Source organism: Oryza glaberrima, chromosome 4 (genome assembly GCF_000147395.1).
Source record: "Oryza glaberrima chromosome 4, OglaRS2, whole genome shotgun sequence".
Classification (NCBI taxonomy): Eukaryota; Viridiplantae; Streptophyta; class Magnoliopsida; order Poales; family Poaceae; genus Oryza; species Oryza glaberrima.
The window spans coordinates 21,488,136-21,506,561 of record NC_068329.1 but is presented as its reverse complement, the minus strand read 5'-3'; the positions used below and the strand labels follow the sequence as shown (position 1 = coordinate 21,506,561).

Here is an 18,426-nt window from a genome sequence, read left to right as displayed (position 1 = left end):
ATGATATTTTGTGATAATTTGATTATTAAATATGTAGTTTTATGATACTTAGTCTTAAACCTGTAATTTTGTGATAAATTTGTTGCTAAGTCTGTAGTTATGTGATATATGACATTAAATTTGTAGTTTTACGATAATTTGACTAAAGTATATGTAGTTTTTGTGAAATTTACTCTTTATTTATTTATTGCAGTTTTGGTGGCTCTGCGCAGCTGCCCTAACAGCGCAAACTTCAGTTTAGTGGCATACTTCCATCAGACATTGCATCTGGATATTGTTACCTCGTCATCCATGATTACATATCTGGTTGGCGCTGTGTCATTCTTCACTGCGCTGATGAACATCCTCTCAAATGCATATATCAAACCAACCACTGCCATCTTTGTGTTTAGCCCCTTTGTGGTCCTGGTAATTTAATTTCTCGTTTCCAACCCGATTTTAGAGAACTGTAATTTGTTTCAATGACTATTTACATGCATGCTATTATAAATGATCAGTTTTAGTTGTACAAAGTTTGAGTTAGGAATAATAAGGCTGAGTTCTTATCCTAGTTTTCCCAACCCACCTGTATTGTTTTCCGCGCGCACGCTTTTCAAACTGCTAAACGGTGTGTTTTATTTTAAAAAATTTCTATACGAAAGTTGTTTTAGAAAATCATATTAATCCATTTTTTTTAAAAAATAGTTAATATATAATTAATCATTTAATTGTGCAATAATACATGCTCCGTTTTACGTGCCGGAGCACTCCTCCCAAACACAATCTAAGTTTATAGTAGCAGGTAAAAGATAACTTTATCAAGTTTCATTAGTTGGATAATCAGTTCGAGTTCGAAATTTTAATTCGAACTTAGTTACTTATAGTTAAAAATATTTGATCCCTAAAATTTTAAAATTTAAAATCCATGCGGAATTCGAGTTGAAAGTATCGTATTTCACTGAAAATACTTTGTCATATTAGGAACTCCCGAAGATGCCCTTGCCCTCCGGTCTCTTCACCCCCATTAGCTTCTCCGTGGAGATGAGGGAATTCCGGTCGGTCGCCAAATTTCTCCCCGCTCTCTCCGATCGCTGCCACCAGCCACCGGCCATCGGCCGCGCATCCACCGGGATGTGCACTCTTCTCCGCGCTCGCGCGCGGATCTGTCCTCTTTGACCTGGATGACGTGGGATCAAGCGAGAGCGGAGAAGCAGGGCGATCACCGATGGCTACGAGAAGAGTTCGCCGGAGGAGGAGCAGCAGGAGGGAGGCGGGGGGGGGGGGGGGGGGGGGGGGGGTGGGTGGGTGAGGACGAGCCGGCGAGGTTAAGGAAGATGTAATAGGCAGAATTGGGAGAAAATCGTACTAGGGTGGAGGTGAGTTTACAATGGCATCCCCAAATGTTAGAATCGAACACTTTGGAAGCATATTTTTCGTGTCACTTTCGATTTGCTAACATTTTGTTCGAATGAGTAATCAAATCGAAGCTTTTATTCGCCTAAAAGAATTAGTACAGGATTTTAAGACGAGGGAGATAGTATATGCTTTCAGGACATTTTAAGCTTCTAAGATGAGGAGGTAGGGTTTTTTAAAATGCTGAGTTATAATCAATTTGTGTTTGAAATGCAGGGCTATATGTTGCTAGCATTGCAAGCGCACTTGCCTTCACTCCATCCTCCGATTTGTGAGATAAACAAAGATCCAAGCAAATGTGAGCCAGCGCAAGGCTGGAACTTAACACTGCTCTACTTGAGCTTATTAATGTTTGCCATTGGGGAGGGCTGCATGCGCGATTGCGTACCAGCCCTTGGTGAAGATCAGTTCAGCAATGATGATCCAGAAGCATCGCATCTCAGGAGTAACTTCTTAAGCTGGCTCAAGTCTGCAAACTCTCTTGGAGCACTTATTGGATTGGTATTCCTAGTGTGGATCGAGAAGAATCTGGGTTGGGACATTGGCTTTTTGTTGTGTGCCCTTATTGTTATTGTAGGGCTGCTCATAGCAGCCAGTGGACTGCCTTTCTATGGAATGCGCAAGCTCAATGGAAGTCCTCTAACTAGAATATTGCAGGTAAAAAATCATATGCCACAATTATATACGTTTGTCGGTCTAATTTGGTATGCATGTTAATTATAACGAATTTGTGTATGATTGATTTATTTTGACGCCAACTGGTTAGTGTTGCTTTATATTATCCACGATCCATTTTGTGGAAGTCAAATATATACAAGAAGGATGCTGTTATCCAAGTTATGTTTTATACTCTTTTGTCTGATAGCATTACATTGCATTATTCTACCTTCCATGCTTATTGCTGGAAAGTCACCATGCCTATTTCTAGAAATTTCAGATAACAGATTAATTACAAGCAATAAAGAAATTAGGGCAGTCCTTCCACACATCAATCTAAAACAAAATTGAATGTAGCAAGACAAAGCAAGGAAAACAGAAGATCATATTGTTTTGAAGTTGTATTACTGGTACCTTTCCAGGTTCTTGTCACATCATCAAAGAAGAGGCAGGCTGCTGTTATTGATGTTATTGAGCTGCAAGAGATCAGTACATCAGATCATGTAGATGAGGACGGGGAAGACAAATGCGACAGCAAAAATATTTGGTAAGTTCCCTGATAATAAAAAAATCCCCAGAAAACAATGTATTTCTGAAAACAATGTATGAACTTTTAACTTTTAAATAAATGTTGAGAACCAAGAGTATAATAATTCCTATTTTTGTGGAAATCATAATCTCCATAATACCCTAATATATTTGTGGACAAATCCTGAATACATGACGGGAAAAAACAATTTGTATTTTCTGCAGCACTACTCGAGTTGATGAGAAAACAGAGGCTATTACTCGGATGCTTCCAATCTTCATCAGCTGCATATTCGCCTACTTGCCCTTCACATTGCTCATGACGTTAACCATACAAGTTGGCAGCACGATGGACTCAGGGATAGGAATGATCCAGATACCCTCTGCCTCTCTCATCGCAATCCCAACAACATTTCACATGCTGATGCAACCGTGCTACAGGAGAATCTTGATACCACTGCTGAGGATATTCACAGGCCACACCAATGGTATCACCCCTCTGCAGCACATCGGTGTTGCCTCTGCATGTGGGATAATGGCAGCATGCATTGCCATGTTGGTGGAAGCAAAGAGGCTGATGGTCGTGGAGCAGCAAGGGCTAACATTAGTAGCTGACGGTGTCCCAATGTCTGTCTTCTGGCTGGTGATGCAGTTCTTCCTGCTAAGCATCATGGATATAGCATATATTGGTGGGCTGGTTCAGTTCATAAAGAGCGAGGCACCTGAAGCAAAGCATATTGCACCAGCAGTGCAGTCTCTTCTTGTCGGAATAGCAGCCTGGTCAGGATGTGCCTTTGTCCAGCTCGTCAACAGAATGACAAGGCTTGGAGACAATGGAAGAGGATGGTTAGATGGAACAAACTTCAACAGGACACGCCTTGATCGCTTCTTCTTGTTATTGGCAACCTTCGAGCTGGTGGCATTTATCAATTATGCATTCTGGGCTAGGAGATATGCCAACAAGAAAAGGGTCAGTACTGTTAGATCAGACGGCAACAATTTTGGAGCTTAAAGATCCAAACAGTATGCAATAGATAGGTAAGAGAAAACAAAGAGTTGTGATTAATTTTCTTTTGTTAGCCTGTCTGTGTTGTATAGATCGTAACAAAGATATCCTATAATCTCCATTGGCTTATGGCAGCTTGACAGAACTTACAAGTTACAATCAATGCAATCTAGCGTACAGTGATGTTATCTCTATCTGTCGCTATCTTGCAAGGCCAGAAAATAGATTTTCAATATTGAAAGTAGTTGCGTAAACTGTGTCTTAGGAAGAACATCAATATTTGTGGTACCTAAACTGATGACTAACAAGGTTTGTAAAAATAGTATAGCTGACTAGTTTACTGAAGAATGAGAGTATGTACTGTACTGACATAAAAGTATCATTTCTGCTTGGTCTTCAAGCTTCAATTATGTCATGTCATAATAAAAATATGTAATTTTATACTAAGAATGAAAAGTTGAAAACATTGTGCTCAATGAATGCCTTCCAATGAAACAAGGATGTCAGCAGGACACCACAAACCTTAGCAGAAAATTATATTTGTTTCTTTCAAATTGAAACCAATCAACAATACAAAGAAGTTGATTTTCTCTGTATATGTGTTGCATGCTCGAAGTTCAGCTTGATGAAATTTAATTGCTTTTGGACAATCACCCATTCAGCTGCCAATGGACAAGTAAATCATTGTTTTAGCCACCATGACCTCTCTAATCTAGTATGGTTAAGGGTGTGGTTGAATTTGAAACCTTTTCTTTTTGCTACTGATGTGCATTTCAGACAATCTGTATTAATTGCATCGGCCCATGATTAAAAATAATAGCTACTCCCTATGCTCCCTTTCACTTGACACTAGATACTATTCATGTACAAACTTTGACCATTCGTCTTTTTTATAAAAAATATTTAAAAATATTTAAGGAGATATTATATTATCAAAGTACTTTGCATGTTAAATATAATTAACTACTTGCATTCATCAAAACATCATAACTTAAAAGTTTTTATTGGTCAAAGATAAAATCAAACTTGTAAACAGTGTCAAGTAAAAGGGAATAATGGGAGTAGCAAATATGTTTTGGTTATCTTTTTTAACCAATAATTTTTAGGGTTTTAGGTTTTAATTTCTCTTGTTTATACTTTTCATATGCGTATCCTGTTCGAGCTGATGCCATCTCCTTGAAGACGCATTGTAGAGTAGTGGATGCTTAGGTTAAAAGGTAAAACCACAATTGGGTTGTTCCATGATGGTTAATATGGAGGAAATCAACTGTAAGTTACAAACCTGAGTTTTGGACTGATAATCAAGAGTAATAGTAGGTTAACCTAATTGGTAGAGTTTATTATGTAACTCATGCATAAGCATTTCGTGCTCATAATTTGAGCAGCAATGATTCTCATAGGAAGCGTCTTTAAAGACGACTTCTCAGAACAATTAATAAATTAAGAGCTTAGTTTCAAGATAGTCCAGAATGATGGCTTGGACTTGAAGACTCCTATACTACATGCATTTTATCTAAGATATTTGTACATCAGTGTCAATGCATGCCAGTGACAGATTGCTTAAAAAAATTGTCAGGATACACCTCCATATTTTGGTTAGTAGGGAGTAGGAACTCTGAATCTGATAGTCAACTTTAGTGTTGGACTGTTGGTGCTTGCAAGTGGTAGGTGACGGCTATACTATTCAAGAATATTTTTTTGTCATTTTGTTTTTCTGACTTCTTCAAATTTGACTTATCCATCTGTGATCAATACCCCTGGGTCCTGAGTCCCTGACTTCAACTGTCTATCTACTATGATTTATACCCCCTTATGCTGCAATGGCCAGGCAGTAATCAAGAGAGAAATATTTGAACTCATCAGAAAAACCATGGCAGTCGGAGGCTTTTTGGACTGGAGGGGAAATCCTATTAATAGAAAGGTGCATGGAGGAGTCAGAGCAGCATGGTTTGTATATTGTAAGTGATTGCCAGTTGACTTGCTTTATCCATGTTTCCTGAATTATGTGATTTTGTCTAGTTACTAGTAATATGCAGACATGTGACGAGTTACTCTTTCCATTTCAAGCTTCTTTTCTTTCTTTAAATCGCTGAAGCATTTTATACATGTTTCGATCTCTTACAGTTCTGACTGTGGTGACAAGCACAGTCAATGTCCCAAACATGCTGAATATGGTTACCTATCTCCATGGAACAATGCATATGGGAATCTCAAGCTCTTCAACTACAGTCACTAATGTTCTTGGTGCCACATCTGGGTTTGCTCTGTTAGGAGCTTTCCTCTCAGACTCTTACATAATTCGAGCTAGAACAATACTCCTCTTTGGTCCATTGGAATTTTTGGTAATTCGCTTTTTGGTTTACTCAACTATCTACATCAAGCCTAATATGATCAAAGGAAACTATTTTTGTTTAATTCTCCGTTGCCAATTACTGTGCGCAAACCTACCAATAATAAAGAAATTGGCATTTTTTTCTGGTAATCTGCTTCTTGGTCTATTCAACCATCTAACGAATTATTGGCAATCATATATGCAGGGCTACGGTTTGCTCGCACTGCAAGCTTACCTTCCCTCTCTCCGTCCACCGCCTTGCAACGCGGAAGCAGAGGTAAGCAGCTGCAGAGAGGTCCATGGCAGGAATGCCGTCCTACTTTACGCAGCGCTGTACATCAGCGCTTTTGGCGATGGCTTCATGCGTGCTTGTATGCCGCCCCTCGGAGCAGACCAGTTCGACCATGAAGACCCCTCCGAGTCCCGCCAGCAGTCCAGCTTCTTCAACTGGTACACCTTCGGAATCTCCTTTGGGGGTTTCATAGGATTGATCCTCATAGTTTGGCTGGAGAACAGCAAAGGGTGGGATGTCGGGTTTGGGGTGTGCGCGTTCCTGATCCTGCTTGGGCTGCTTGTGGTTGCTGCTGGTCTCCCTTTGTACCGCAACCATGTACCCGAAGGAAGTCCGCTAACTCGGATACTCCAGGTAGGTTGTGCTCCTTGTTGGGTCAAAACATGATGTCAACATCAATTCTCAAGAAAAGAGATCCTGTGCATGTTAGTTGACTGCATTCTGATCTATCTATCCCAGGTTCTTGTGGTTGCATTCAAGAACAGGAAGCTTCAACTTCCTGAGAAGCTGGAAGAAGCACAGGAAGAAAGAAGCACTGAGCAAGGAGGCTCTACTGAAGTAACTGAAATAGCTTCTCAAACAAACAGTAGTCTGAAGTATGTTCAACGAAATACTGAGTACTTTTTCTAGACTACTTTGAATACAAAGCAGAAAATATTGGCAATTGAGCATTGTCCTCTTGGCAGAGTGCAATACTAAAATTTTGTCTTTGCATGCATCTTGGCAGATTCCTTGACAAAGCTTGCATCAATGGAGGCAAAGACGGGCCCTGGTCAGTCTGCAGCACGAAGAACGTGGAGGAGACAAAGGCCGTGCTCCGCGTGCTCCCCGTCTTCATCAGCTCCCTGATCGGCTACATGTCGAACCCGCTCCTCTTCACCTTCACCGTGCAGCAGGGCGGCTTGACCAACACCCGGCTGGGGAGGATCCACGTCTCGCCGGCGACGCTCTTCATCATCCCCAGCGCGTTCCAGATGGCGCTGCTCCCGGTGTACGACCGCTTCCTCGTGCCGCTCCTGCGGCGGCGCACGGGCTACGCCAGCGGCGTCACCCACCTGCAGCGCGTCGGCGCCGGGTTCGCCGCCGTGATCCTGGCGTCGGCCATCGCCGCCGTCGTGGAGAGGAAGCGGCGGGCCGACGCCGCGGCGGCGGGGCAGATGTCGCTGTTCTGGCTGGCGCCGCAGTTCTTCCTGCTCGGCGTCTCCGACGTGACGTCGTTCCCGGGCCTCCTCGAGCTCTTCAGCAGCGAGGCGCCCCGTGGCATGAAGTCCATCGCGTCGGCGCTGTTCTGGTGCGAGCTCGGCCTCTCGTCGTGGCTCGCCACGCTGCTGGTGCAGGTGGTGAACAGGGCCACGAGGCGGCACGGCGGCGGCGGCGGCGGCGGGTGGCTCGAGGGCGCCACCCTCAACACCAGCCGCCTCGACCTCTTCTACTGGGTCGTCGCCGCCGTCGGGCTGCTTGGCTTCGTCAACTACCTCTACTGGGCGAGCAGGTACAAATACCGGCAAGACCCACGCGTCGTCGTCGACGTCGAGCCATCGGCGGATCACGATTCACCTTGAAAAATACCGCGCCTGTAGTGTTGGTCAAACCGTGCCAAAGGATTAGTCAAGTTTTGCGTAGATGTGATTTTGCCTATAGTGCTATTATTAGTCAAACGTCCGTTGCTAGCGCACACTTTTTTCTAAAAATTTTCGTCCAAAAAAAACTTTAATCGAAAAAAAAATTATATGAAAACTTTCATATGAAAAGGTGTGCGCTAAATAGCAATCCTGGTGATTTGGTAGTGATGATCTGTTGGATTCCATCCATTTTATCCCTCCTAGTAATTTGCAGTAGCGAGATGTTATGAGAAGGTAGCCGTCGTGTGTGCTGTGTTTAGCATCATAGCATGTACGTATGGTTGTCCGTGGCAAAGCTATGTAACATCTGATTTAAACATGGATAAGCATTGTTGTAGCAAGACATATCGGAGTTTCATATACAAGAGAGTAAAACAAGGGCTTCATCTCTACACAAACTTGCGAACGAGGCAATGCAAGTTAGCCAGATCGCTGTACCAACAGTCGCAGCTGCTGCAACGGCTGCAGACACGGCGATCACCAATGCGGGGAGCTCGAACTGCGGCGTGCACGGCGTCGTCGAAATCGGGCATGGGCTCGCCATAGATGCGGCTCCTGTACCGCTTGCCCTGGAAGCGCAGCCTGCTGTACAGCACGTCGAGCTCAGGCTGCGCGCGCCTGAACTCGTCCCACTGCCGGAACCCGAGCTTGCGCTGCAGCTCTCGGAAGACGCCGACGAGCTCGTGGAGGGAGACGAGCAGCTCGTCCTGCCGCCTCAGCTCGGACTTCCTCACAAACTGGCCGCCGACGACGGCGCGCCTCACGCCGTGGTGGTCCACGGCGCACAGCACGAAGCCTCTCCTGCGGAGCCGGACGCCGCCGCTGGCCATCGTCGCGGCGGTGGTGGCTGCGGTGTAGCATCTGCTGATGCCGCCGCTGCCGCGAGAGGCGATCGGCGCCATGATGAATCGCCTTGGCCGCTGGAGGGATTTCGTTGCCATCGTGTTCCGGGCCTTCTGAGTTCTTGGTGGCACTAATATTTGTGGAGGTTTTGTGAACGAATTCGATTTGTGTACGGTACCGGCAGGATACAGTCCGATCCCGAACCGTAGATACTAGTATAATCTGATGAGTTTATAAATCGGGCAATTTGCTCAAGAAATGAAGTTCAACATCCTACAAGGGTTCAGAAAAATGGAGTTGAATTTCACTATCTGCAACATCTGCAGGCTGCAGCAGGATGAAGTTGATTGCAACACAGTCTGGCCTGATCAGACTGGTACTCTAATATCCGTGTGCATCTTCTTTCAACTCATCACTCATCAGTAGGAGGTTTACAACAAGATGCCAGGAAGACGGGAGAGGATGGCTGTATGGAGTCATGGAGCCAACTTCAAAACAAATTGATCACTTGTTACTTGCAGCTTTCAAGCCTATGCAACCAATCGACGAGTACATTTTATTTTTTGACTTATGTTGCCCAATAAGTCTATAAACATTCGACAATGTGAAAGTATGCAAGGATTTGTGCTTAGAAATGTAACACAGTTAGAAGTTTAATATCTTTATATATGCTGCAGGACAATTGCCAATTGCCATCTTACCAGACAGTGATTGGCAATGTCTTCAGAATTCAGATATACTGCTGATCAAATATATCCTTCAATATTCCCATTTCCAGGCAGTAATTCTGCACCCTATTGGACCCAGCTCAATACTTCAGGTCAACACAGGTGCAATCGTTCCATTCGGTTCTTTCCGCCATAACCCTTTTCCGCAGGAAGGCCAGGGCTGTAGATTTTCACATTCACGTGCCTCCAAAACATCGAGTTTCCTGAATGAATCATGCAGGGCAGTCCATGAATAGTTCATATGTTTGAGGAACCTTAGCCGAAGTACAGTCACCTCCCAGGACTTCAAATCACCCAGGTCACTGATGTTACCTCCGCTGATGTAGAGCTTCTTCAATTTTCTCAGCTTTTCAGGACTAACCCAGTGAGGCAATTCTACAAGGGGAAAACAACGGAGCTCCAGCTTCTCAAGACCTAAGGGGAGAACACAAGGCATTGCATGAGGAGCAGCATGACTTGGAGAACTCCCGTGTGTAGATATTGGGTGTGCCCCCCAAATAAGTGTAAGCGACCGGAGAGCACAGAGCTCACCAAAATTCGCAAACTGACCGCTATCTATGCTATAACCAATTCTAATGCTCAGCTTTCGTAACTTTTTTAGCATGACAAGTTCATTGAGATGGCATGGATCTTTGCTCTTGGCGTTTGATAGAACAAATCCCTTCAGAACTTCAAGTTGAAAAAGCTTGCCTAGTCCTTTAGGCATACCTGAGAGCAGGTAACAATCAGAAACGTCCAAGTACTCCAGCTTCACTAGTTTTACTATTTCTTTAGGAAGATCCTCTAGATTATGGCACGCTTTGAGATCAAGAATGACAAGTCTTGAGAGCTTTCCAATTGAGTTCGGAAGGGCCTCAATTCTTGATATGCCTCTCAAACTCAGGTACTTCAACTGCTTGCAGGATTTGACCTGCTTTAGGAACTTGGCATTGTTAATCTCAACGTGATGGGCCCGAGGGTCATAACTTGCATCCTGCCATTGTCCTAACTGCAAAGTGGTCAAACGGTTCTTTTCAGAAAACCATGTCTTGTTTAACTCTACATACTGTTGCTTGATATTGTAAATCGTCAAAACATCAGGATGGAAGTTTGTAAGGATCTTTCCAGCATGCAAGCATGCACGGCGGGTCCTGGTAAAGTCATTCCTGGAGCTGCCATCTGAACTGAGCTCAACAAATGCTTTACTCTTTGCAGCTTCAATCAGTAGCCCACGGATCCAAGGTTGCACCTTGCACGAGTGGACTTTGTCACAGTGGTATTTCTTTACTGGCGTAATGAACCCATTGGACAGCAGCAATTTATTAAAGAAGCTCTTGCCTTCAGAAACCGAAGTTACAAAACCTTCTCCAATCCACCAGTGAATTAACAGTCTCTTCTTGATGATGGCATCCACTGGGAACACAGCAAGGCATAGAAGGCAGTGTCTCAATCTTGTCTCTAGTTCATCAATTATAACTTTGAGCTGCCACATCTGCGCACTTTCTATGGTAATGCAGAAGGTATTTGATGCTGACAACTGATGAGAAGATGAAGCTTCATGTGCTGCAGCCATGCGCATGACATGGCATGAGACCTCCTGGACCTTGAAAGAGTCATCCACCTTTCCCCGTATATTTGTTATCTCTTCATGAATCAACTGGAGCTTGTCTCGCAGACCACCCATCTGGTTAAGTTTTAAGGAACCTTCAACATTCATATGTCCGTCATAAATCTCATCAATATGTTCTTCAATTGCATCAAAGTTACTGTATATTCCGTTCTCTTTCTCTTGAACCATCTGAAGTACATCTTTGAGCTGTGACAAATCATCTCTGATCCTGTCCAACAGAATAAAAGCATCTGATTTATCTTCATGGGCTAAGGTTTCCAACGAGATGCGCCTGAAGGTGTACATGCATGTCAACAATGGTGAGAAGGCTGCTTTGACAATGTGGAAATTATCATTTCCATCCCGCTGCTTCTGCTCAATCTTGTCAAGTACACCTTCCAAGTAATTCACTCCGTGTTTGACTGCATCTAGGAAGCTCAAAGATTCTGATTGATCATTGTATGTGGCCTTAAGGAATGTTAATAATGGTAGTATGAGATCTTCTATTAATCTGAAGTTCTCATAAACCTCATTCTTATTTCTATCAATCAAATCTAGTGCATCCTGTAAGCAGTTGACTTCAGCATCGATCTTGACAAGGATCTTATAGTTCTCAGACTTGTTGTTGCGGGCAGCCGCTTCTGATACTAGATGATTGATAGTTTTCAAAAGTTTCAGTAGCGGGGAGAAGACCTGTTCCACAATGCACCAGCTCCTGTTGTCTGCTTCCTTTCTTGATCGAATGGTGGCTAACACATTCTTTATGCACTGCATCCCACTCTTGATACTTTCCAGGAGATGAGCTTCTGAACCACCTTGTGCAGTCTTGACATATCTAAGTGATTCAAAAAGCTCATGTTCATCAAAATCCAATATCTCATCACCAGCTCCTATTATATTATTGTCTTCAACCCACATCTCATGATACTCCATTGCCCATTTCATTCCCTCAAAAGGTCGAGGATCTCTAGCTGCATTTTGGTATGCTATAGCCAATCTTCTCTGCCACTCGGAGATTGCAAGGCTAACAGACTTAAAACCCTCATAGACCTCCTCCTTGTCTTCTTTAATGCCCTCAAACAATTCTTCGAGATGTTGCACTTCCCATTTGATCTTCTCTGGAAATTCAGGCACTGTAGGACCCTTCTCACCAGTTTCAGATGAGCCCACTGTCCCAAAATAGTGTTGCGCAATTTCAGAAATACGCATCACAAGTGGCTCAAATACATCTTTCTCAATGCTTCTATGGACAAGCATGCTGATCAACAACACAAATACCAAAGATCTAAATATGGATCAAGCCAGTATGGTAGAGAAAGGAGAGTTCAGCTGAAAACTGTTCTGCTTGAAAACAAAAACTGGTTAACAGAGCAATTATGTATATTGGAAAGTGATGAACAGCTAAAAGCTTGAATATTACAGTACCTCTGTTATTTTACAGTGCTCCAGAGTCCAGACCACTCAAACCTATTGTTCTCTGAACCATAGATAGTTGAGAATGCAGTGTCATCTGTTTTTGAAGAACAAGTTAGCAGGTTCATAAACTGAAATTTCATGAGGGAAACCAGGAAGGTGCTCTGCAGGTTCCTACAATCACGAAATAATCCACCAATAATATTCTAATACTGTTCGTCTTTTACTCAGTACTATGAGATATGACAAAGGACCATTGGGAACTCTGGAAAGTGTGGTACAACTATGACTTTTCAATAAAGTATGAAAATGATCCTATCTAGGAAGAAAAGTCACAGCACAACAACCATATAGACTTTGTCTTCACTAAGAAGTTTCCTATGTAATGCACCTAACCGAGCCAAATAAAATAGTTTGGCAGAGAAAACCAAGGCTGCATTAAGTTCCCATCAAACGATGTTCTTCATTCTTTAACATGAACAAGCTCCCCTTCAAGTTTGCGCATAATCCATGGTGATCATATCTCTCAAAGGAAAAGGAAGAAAAAACCCATGTCAGTGGAACATCAACTGCAAGCAATGGTGGAAAAGCTTTACGCCGAGTCTGCGCAGGAGCAGGGTAAGCTGCTTTGCATTGAAAGCCTGCTCCAGGACCTGCATACACATTTCAGGATGGTCCATAGGAAGATCAGTGGCATCAACGACAGTGCACTTCTCATGATCAGCGCCAACAACGAGCAGTACCACCAGCTTCTACAGAGGCTCTGGTCTCTCACACTTGACATTGATGACATGCTCAACAAGGTCTCTTGCTATCTAACAAAAACAAGGGTCCTCTCAATTCAGGTACACAGCTCATTCATCCTTAGAAGGCTCCCTTTTCAACGCCGCATTGTCCATAAGATCAAACAATCAATAGTTGAATTGCAAGAATGCTATGCACAGACATATAGAATCCGATTCCCAGCCAAACATAGAGATATCAGCACACCTATGGTTTGCCAAGGAGCACATAGCATACGACCAGAAGGGATACTAGGAAGGGAAAAGGCAGTGGATGATGTTCTAACAATGATGCAAGCTGATCATGGCAAAGCTGGCCTGTCAGTGCTTCCCATAACCGGAATGGCTGGAATTGGGAAGACAACCCTTGCTCAGTTAGTGTTCTCACATCCATGGGCTGTCAAGACATTTGGTGATGACCGAATTTGGGTCGTGGTGTCTAGTAGTTTCGATGATATGATAATATTGAGCAGACTAGCAGAATTTCTAAACACCAGGCAATGCAACACAGTGGACTCTGAGAGCCTTCAGTGCCTTGTCAAGCAGCGACTATGCGGGCGAAAGTTTCTTATTGTCTTGGATGATGTTTGGGGTCAGAATCTGCAGAAATGGAAGCTATTGATTGAGGTCCTTGAGAGTGCCAAGTCAGGAAGCAAGATGATTGTGACTAGTCGCGTTCCAGATGTTGTAAAAATGACCAACTCTCTCAGACCATACACTTTGAAGCGTCTCTTACCAATCGATTCTTCAAACCTTCTCACACAATGGATGCAAAATTCTGCAGAGTTGCCGCCGCGGCTAATTCCAATAAGAAAAATGATCGCTGACACATGTTGTGGCGTGCCCTCACTACTACTCAGTGCATCAAACAAGCTCAAGAGCATACGGAAGACTGAAGTTGCATGGCAGCATGTCCTGAGCAGATTTGACCTAGTTTTCTACGCAGACCCACTTCTGTTGGATGCAACTTACGTCAGTTATCAACAACTCCCTTCCAATATCCAGCAATGCTTTCTATACTGTTCACTGTTCCCAGTTCATAGCTTTACTCCCGAACAGTTGACTGGCATGTTTGTTGCTGATGATCTCATAAAACTGTCAAGCAGCAAATCTGACATGCATATGTACTTCTCCAAGATAATGACAGAACACTACTATGATGTAATGCAGAAACCTCGACACAAAGCATACGCTATTTACAAGATGCACCCTGGGATGCAACTTCTTGCACAAATGATTAGCAGGGGATTTCACTTAGCAATAGATGCCAGGAAGGAATTAGTTTGGCCTGTAGAAAATGCAAAAAAAAGTGCTCGGTGCCTCTCCTTACTCGTTGACTCAAAGACAACTGAGCTTCCAACAGAATTGTTTGAAATGGGAAATCTGAGGACACTAATCTTGCTCAGAGATGAAAAGATGCTTTTGTCTGACAAGAAGTGCTCAATCACAGACATCCCAGAAGAATTCTGCAAATGTCTGATAGATATGCGTGTACTACACATGCAATCTTGCAGGATCAAAAGAGTACCTAAGTTAATTGGTATGCTTAAAAAATTAGCCTATCTTAATCTCTCCCACAATGATATAGAGATTATACCAGATTCAATATGCAACCTTCAGTTCTTGAAGAATTTCAACCTTTCACGAACTGAGATTGCTGAATTGCCAGAATCAGTTGGAAAGATGCAAGCCTTGCAAGTTTTGGATCTATCTCATTGTGAAAAACTTCTTCATTTGCATGAATCTGTAAGCAATCTTGTGAATCTTCAAATCCTAAACCTTGAAGGCTGTCATTACCTTGCTATTTTACCAAGAAGCATGAAAAACTTGAAAAGTCTTGCCTACCTAAACGTTCTTGAATGTCCTTTACTAACTCAAATGCCCTGTCAGATGAACCAACTTAGAAACCTCGAGATATTGCCAAGGTACATTGCAGCGGAAAATCACGAGCACACCATCTCAGAGTTGCGTCCCTTAGTTAGTTTGAAGGAACTCGGTATTTGCAATATGGAAAATGCTTCTTTTGATGACGCAAGGAATGTAATCCTGCAAAAGAAAAATAGGCTTGTGTCTTTGGCATTAAGTTGGACAGGAAGCTGTACAGATCCTATGATTAGTTCAAAAGCACAGCAAATACTTGAACTTCTTAAGCCAAACCGTGGTTTGAAAGTGTTATGCATTTTCTCATGTCCAGCAAAGAAGCTTCCATCATGGATAACAAGCATGCCACCATACTTAAAATCACTTACTGAGATCAAGCTAGTTAATTTGGCATGTGAATGCCTACCTCCACTGGGGCAATTACCTCTTCTCAAGATTGTTGAATTAAGTGGAATAAATGCTGTCACACGTGTAGGTGACGAATTCTATGGGGATGATGGCACATTCGCCTCACTGGAGAAACTCTCGTTCTTTCACATGCGCAACCTAGAAATATGGCTTCCATCACAGAGAGAAGCAATTTTCCCAAACCTTCAAGAATTGACTATCACCCAATGCCCAAAATTTAGAGCAGTGCATGTGAAACTCCCAGTTGTCAAAAGCTTAATCATGTTGTTGAACAACGATAAATTGATTGGATCTAGAGGAGCACTGGAAGGTTTCTCTCAAAACCTGAAATCTCTGTCGGTTTCCCTGTGTGACGGGCTATTAGAGTGTTCAGAATGTGAGGGGCTGAGAGAGCTTCGAGGTATTGAGGAACTTCATATTTCAAGGTGCACAGAATTGATTTCTTTGCCCCATGGCATGCAGCATTTGTCATTCCTCCGAACCTTGACAATAACAGAGTGCACAAATTTGGAAACTTTCCCAGAATGGTTGAAGAATTTCACCTCTCTGAGATCCTTGCACATATCTAATTGTCCAAAGCTGCACATACCCAAGAGTTTGAATAATCTGTCAAATCTCGAGATTAGTCTAGAGTGAAGGCCCTCAGTTCCACTTTTGGACAGAAATGTTTATGCAACAAATGTAACAAAATATATACACAATGAATACATAACATTGTTAGTACCAGTCATAGCTTCTGCATTTTTGCAGACAAATTTCTTTGAGATATCATGCTTCTGTCTGGTTCTAATTGATCGTGTTCCTATTTATGGAACATGTGCAAATATGTCCTAACTTGTATATTTAATGGAGTACCCCTCCTTTGTTTTTGATAATAGTCTTGTCTATCAGTGTACACCTCATTTATATTCAAAGTAAAATAAGTGTGTTCTTCCCTCCATATGCCGAGGCCTTGAGAAATGCCCATCTTTACTTTGTACATACAAATACATGCATTTGATTAATCCTAGATTTAGAGAAATTTTAAGCAAGATAGAGATTTTTTGTAACACTTTGATATATAATCAGGGGATGATTAAATCATTTTCAATGCCTCCTTGTCCTATTGCCAGATGAAACAGACCTATACAAGTTTGGACTTTGGATAGAGGAAGTTTATATTTTTCCAAATATTGGAGGCGCATGGTACCTCGTACTTTTTTTGCATTAGAATTTTACTAAGAACGAAGGATAAAACAGTACAAACACGACACAATCAAAACTTCTAAACAAAAACGTACAACCTTCTGGGTGTGCCGAGACCCAGAAGCTGAAATACAAACATACAGAACATTAACGTACTAGCTCAGCTGAACGCCACCCAGGCACCCACAGAGTTCTTCCACACTCCAGGTAAAAGAAGAGGATAGAATCTGCAGTAGCCTGTAAGGAAGAAAAAGTCAACCCATCCCCCCCCCCCCCCCCCCCCCCCAAAGTTCTTTCGTCATTATGCCTAAAATCAAACAGCCGCACTTTATGGGTAATTTTGCTACGGCCATTGGAGTTACTGACACAGTAATCGCAAAAATGCAGACTTTGCAAATCTGAAATAGATTGCGAACTCCATTAGTCTCCATCAGATCACGTCGCTGATTGACCAGTCATCTATTGGTCAGCGCGGGCATTTCCTCAAACACCAAGCGTGCGTGGCGCGACGCCCCCTGTGCCCGAGAGTCCAGACAGCACCCACCTCACCTCAATGCCCCCAACTCTCTCTCTCTCTCTCCTCTCGTACACGGAAGTATAAAAGGACGCACCTCCATCCGCCGTCTTGCCCGGAGCGGATGCCGCCTCGCCGCTCCGCCACTGCATGGCGGAGAGAGAGGTGGTGCTTGAGAGTGATGCCATGACGCTCTCGTCTCTCGTGCCTGATGTTCAGATCGAGCCATCGAGAGTGTTCGAGGAGAGAGTAAAATGGAAAAAGAAGAGATGGTACTGATGGGCTGGGCCTAAAATGGGGAAAATAACAGGAGTACTGATGGGCTGGGCCCCTCGCCACCTCGTGCCATGCTAGGCCTTAAATTTGCAATAAGTTCACTTGAGGTCCCTTAACTTGTCAACGAATCCGATTTTCGTCCTCCATCCGCAAAACCAGATACAACGGGTCCCTTAACTTACAAAACCGGTGCAAATTTCATCCTAAGGCAGTATGGCTAGCGGTTTAGTCCGACGTGGCGCTTTGACTTGTCGTACGTGGCGCTTTAACCGCTGAGTCAGCACGGCCGTTGGGGAATAAATGGGGGGGGGGGGGGGGGGGCTTCTCGCGCATTCGGCACCAATCCTCTCACATTTCAGAAACCCTAGCTTTTCGGCGTGTAGGTTGCAGCGATTCGGACGGCGGCGGCGTCGTGATTCGGACGGCGGAGGAGTGGCGATGGGAAGCTCAAGGAGTGAGGGGTCGTCGTCGTCTTCGGCCAGGCAACCGTATGGCTCGCCTATTCCCTATCGCGTTGGTCCGTTCGAGTACGAACCAGTGGTGCTGTGCCGGTGCGAACTGAAGGCGGCGAGGTGGATATCTTGGAGTGTCGATAACCCTGGTCGTCGGTATTTCAAGTGCCGCAATGCTCGGGTGAGTGAATTTGCCGTGTTAATTTTGGATTGGTTTTATTTCGGACTGGGGGCCTAAATATTAGGGTTTTTGACGCACAGGAAGGGGGCTGCGATTTTTATGCTTGGCACGATGGCTCGACGAGCAGCTTTCTGAGGGAGGTGTTGAATGATTTGCGAGGTGTTGTGCATTCTCTGAGGAGGGAGAAGGCAGATGCAGTGAAGGAGGTTGAGGAACTTCGTGTGAAGTCTGAAGAGCAATGCAGGGAGTTGGCTTCAGTTGGGAGGGAGTTGGCTTCAGTGAGGGAGTTGGTTAGTGAGTTGGATGTGAAAAATGATGTTTTAATTGATAGCAAATGTAGGTTAGA

At 43.6% G+C, this 18,426-nt stretch overlaps 4 protein-coding genes across 6 annotated transcripts; 3 read left to right on the top strand and 1 right to left on the bottom strand.

Moving 5' to 3' along the window:
- Positions 1-1,269: 1,269 nt before the first annotated feature.
- LOC127770017 (protein NRT1/ PTR FAMILY 4.6-like) lies at positions 1,270-3,589 on the top strand. Its single transcript, XM_052295688.1, has 4 exons — positions 1,270-1,355; positions 1,609-2,049; positions 2,472-2,596; positions 2,803-3,589. The coding sequence occupies exons 2-4, from the start codon at positions 1,615-1,617 to the stop codon at positions 3,587-3,589; spliced, it is 1,347 nt and encodes a 448-aa protein (XP_052151648.1). The 5' UTR covers positions 1,270-1,355; positions 1,609-1,614.
- LOC127770016 (protein NRT1/ PTR FAMILY 4.5-like) lies at positions 3,466-8,174 on the top strand. 2 transcript variants are annotated; one of them, XM_052295685.1, is made up of 6 exons: positions 3,466-3,615; positions 5,412-5,541; positions 5,708-5,925; positions 6,121-6,561; positions 6,667-6,803; positions 6,935-8,174. In XM_052295685.1, the coding sequence occupies exons 2-6, from the start codon at positions 5,454-5,456 to the stop codon at positions 7,767-7,769; spliced, it is 1,719 nt and encodes a 572-aa protein (XP_052151645.1). In that variant the 5' UTR covers positions 3,466-3,615; positions 5,412-5,453; the 3' UTR covers positions 7,770-8,174. The 2 variants fall into 2 exon arrangements, with proteins under 2 accessions (XP_052151645.1, XP_052151646.1); XM_052295686.1 differs by having other exon boundaries at positions 3,491-3,615; positions 5,447-5,541.
- Positions 8,175-9,475: 1,301 nt separating this feature from the next.
- On the bottom strand, positions 9,476-17,390 carry LOC127770015 (uncharacterized). 2 transcript variants are annotated; one of them, XM_052295683.1, is made up of 3 exons: positions 17,269-17,390; positions 12,414-12,498; positions 9,476-12,329 (listed from the first exon to the last, which is right to left on the bottom strand). In XM_052295683.1, the coding sequence occupies exon 3, from the start codon at positions 12,243-12,245 to the stop codon at positions 9,489-9,491; it is 2,757 nt and encodes a 918-aa protein (XP_052151643.1). In that variant the 5' UTR covers positions 12,246-12,329; positions 12,414-12,498; positions 17,269-17,390; the 3' UTR covers positions 9,476-9,488. The 2 variants fall into 2 exon arrangements, with proteins under 2 accessions (XP_052151643.1, XP_052151644.1); XM_052295684.1 differs by lacking the exon at positions 17,269-17,390 and having other exon boundaries at positions 9,476-12,324; positions 12,414-12,496.
- LOC127770014 (putative disease resistance protein RGA1) lies at positions 12,951-16,785 on the top strand. Its single transcript, XM_052295682.1, has one exon. It carries the CDS (start codon positions 12,953-12,955, stop codon positions 16,106-16,108), a length of 3,156 nt encoding a protein of 1,051 aa, XP_052151642.1. The 5' UTR covers positions 12,951-12,952; the 3' UTR covers positions 16,109-16,785.
- Positions 17,391-18,426: the final 1,036 nt, after the last annotated feature.

Coding starts and splice junctions, on each gene's coding strand:
- LOC127770017 (XM_052295688.1), top strand. CDS start 1,615: ATGTTGCTAGCATTGCAAGCGCACTTGCCTTCACTCCATCCTCCGATT. Junction 2,050..2,471: donor CTCTAACTAGAATATTGCAG/GTAAAAAATCAT, acceptor GTACCTTTCCAG/GTTCTTGTCACATCATCAAA. Junction 2,597..2,802: donor TGCGACAGCAAAAATATTTG/GTAAGTTCCCTG, acceptor TATTTTCTGCAG/CACTACTCGAGTTGATGAGA.
- LOC127770016 (XM_052295685.1), top strand. CDS start 5,454: ATGGCAGTCGGAGGCTTTTTGGACTGGAGGGGAAATCCTATTAATAGA. Junction 5,542..5,707: donor AGCAGCATGGTTTGTATATT/GTAAGTGATTGC, acceptor GATCTCTTACAG/TTCTGACTGTGGTGACAAGC. Junction 6,804..6,934: donor CAAACAAACAGTAGTCTGAA/GTATGTTCAACG, acceptor GCATCTTGGCAG/ATTCCTTGACAAAGCTTGCA.
- LOC127770015 (XM_052295683.1), bottom strand. CDS start 12,245: ATGCTTGTCCATAGAAGCATTGAGAAAGATGTATTTGAGCCACTTGTG.
- LOC127770014 (XM_052295682.1), top strand. CDS start 12,953: ATGTCAGTGGAACATCAACTGCAAGCAATGGTGGAAAAGCTTTACGCC.